The sequence below is a fragment of the Montipora foliosa genome, chromosome 13 (genome assembly GCF_036669935.1).
Source record: "Montipora foliosa isolate CH-2021 chromosome 13, ASM3666993v2, whole genome shotgun sequence".
Classification (NCBI taxonomy): domain Eukaryota; kingdom Metazoa; phylum Cnidaria; class Anthozoa; order Scleractinia; family Acroporidae; genus Montipora; species Montipora foliosa.
In genome coordinates this window covers 29,536,873-29,539,372 of record NC_090881.1, presented here as the reverse complement: position 1 = coordinate 29,539,372, position 2,500 = coordinate 29,536,873, and the positions used below count along the sequence as shown (strand labels likewise).

Here is a 2,500-nt window from a genome sequence, read left to right as displayed (position 1 = left end):
AAAAGAGAATGTTGCCATGGCAACATCTTAATGGGTCTCACTTTGTACCTTATCTGATATACATTACTGGTGCCCAACCTCGTTCCCAGGGTCTCTCTTCTCTGCCTCCATTGTTGTCAATGACAGTGGAGGCAGAGAAGAGAGACCCTGGGAACAAGGTTGTACTGGTGCCAAGTTAAAATGTTTGTTCAATTTTTGAACAAAAATGTGAATATCTCAGAAACAAAAGAAGATATTCCAAAACAGAAAACACCATTCTTCATCATTTCAAAGGTCTTTAAAATAAACAAAAGATATTTTTTACTTCATAGGCATTTTAAAGGAAAGATACAAAGTTCACTTACCTTTGTGGTTAGGTCTGTCTATTCTGGGCTGCCCAGTATTTTGTTTTGGCCAAATTACATGCATAGTAATTGTGTGGGCATATTTACTGCACTTGTTAAGTAGTCCCTTCAAGATGTTTGAGTTTCTGGTTTCTAAGTTATTATGTTGTTTTACTTGATTTTCATTTGCAGAGAGCCATGTCAGAGCTAGACATTGTGGTGGAGATGGACAAAGACAATGCAAATGTAATGGAGGCAGATCGTAAAACAGGGCAGGAAACAACAGGAAATAATGGCAAAGAGGAATACAAGGATGAAGAACAACCAAGAAAAAATAGTGAAAAGGTCAATGAAGAACAGAGTGATGTTAAATCAGAACAGGATAATGAAAGCAGCCATGATTGTTGTGCATGGCAAAGTCAGGCTGAGCAGGACATGCAACTTGACAAAAGTAACACCAAAGCTGAGGCCACTCATGAAACATTACAGAGAAGAATTGAAGAGAGCTCGGGAAAGGAAGTGGTAATAACGGAACCAGAAAGAGAGAAAGAACCTAGAAATGAAAAGGTAGAAAACGAAAAGCAAGGAATTGACACAGAAGATCGAACAAGGGATGACAGAAAAAGTGTGGGGATGGAAGCTGTGAAAAATGAGGAAAAACAAGTCAACATGGAAGACAAAGAGGCAGACAATGATATTGAAGCAGAGGAAGGCAGTGGGCGGTTTGTGGAGATAGACAATGAAGAGTTTGAGGTGATTGATGACATGGATGAAGAAGAAAGTGGAGATGATGATAACAAAGAACTTCCAGCTGTTCTCAGAGATGAGGCTGAAAATGGCAGAGGGATTGAGCAAGTTACCTCTGACACATACATAGAACAGCTTACTGCCATTGCAGGGAAGATAATGCCAGAAGACATGGAACAGACAATTATTGATTGTCAATCTGGGGTCTTAAATGGGGCAGCCACCAGTTATGCAGCAACCACAATATGGCCGCACAGTTCATATCAGGTGCACATCACAGGCGAGGAGCTCATTCTTGTTGGCATTATATGTTCCTATTTGCGGTTATGTCCTTTGGGGGCCACAAGTGGTGAGATACGAGATTATCTGTCAAGGCAGTTTAAAGAGAAAAGAAAAGACATTGTGGAGAGATTGCTTTGCAGTTTGCCAGTCCTGTTCAAGGCAGAGGATGTAAGCGGAAATGCCAAGTGGAAATTCTCTGGGTTTCAAAATTTGGCTGAGTTCAAGGCAAAGGCATAGAACAGAAATGTACTTTTCACACTGTGTTTCTTGGTCTACAAATTTATGCTTGGTTCATGTATATTTTTAGTCTTCTGTACATGAGAACTGCACTGTGTGCATAGTGCTTATCAGAGCCGCAGACTTTTGTGGATCCATACTACTTCATTTATAATAACACTTTGTTCAGCTTTCTTGACTTGGTTATTTTATTTTGTCATTGGAATTGCTACTTCGCCATTTGTAAGTTATATTTGTTCAGTTAGGGTTAGTTCCTAATAATAGCATTATTAGTTCCTTAGCTCCAAGAATTATAGCTCAGGTGGCATATAATGTTATATGACAACAGTTTAATTTTGTTCAACAGAATTTGTGGGTATATCCCAGATTCCGTGAGTTCCAAAACCATGTAATAAAGTTCAGTACTTTCAAACATACAATCTCAGATACATGTATGTCTAGAAGTGCACATAATTAGATGAATGCCAATTTTGATAAGTGTAAGAAAATTGCCTCTTTCCTTTTTCCTCCTTTTCATCATCATTTGAGTTCATGAATTGGTCCCCTTAACTCTGCCCTTAGAGTAAAGATAATCATTAGCATTTTCCGCAACCTGAAAGTAATGCTGATCCTATCTCTTATTGTGTTGTTGGAAACAGTTAGGAAATCCTTAGTAATGGACATCAAAATTTGGTTTGCATCTGCTTACGAGTATCTCTGGAACATAAGTGCCCAATTCATGCTTGTTTTAAAAGAAATTTTTGTTTGTTCACATATACATGTAAGAGAAACTAAACTGGGTTCGAAAACTGTTCTCTGTGTAACAGTGACAGTATGTTGTTTTCCCCACTTTGAAATTATTATTGCAAATGTTCCATAAATAATTATTGTTGATTATCTGCTTCGAGAGGTTTTCCCTGGGTACATTGGAT

At 38.2% G+C, this 2,500-nt stretch overlaps 1 protein-coding gene across 2 annotated transcripts in view; it reads left to right on the top strand.

Moving 5' to 3' along the window:
- The window catches only part of LOC137982883 (myosin-11-like), a 21,820-nt gene extending 19,448 nt beyond the window's left edge, over positions 1–2,372 (top strand). Inside the window, exon 7 of one of the 2 annotated variants that reach the window (XM_068830047.1) lies at positions 516–2,372. In XM_068830047.1, the coding sequence (XP_068686148.1) occupies positions 516–1,589 (1,074 nt within the window). In that variant the 3' untranslated portion in view covers positions 1,590–2,372. The remainder of the gene's footprint in view (positions 1–515) is intronic. The other variant, XM_068830046.1, reaches the window with a different exon arrangement.
- Positions 2,373–2,500: the final 128 nt, after the last annotated feature.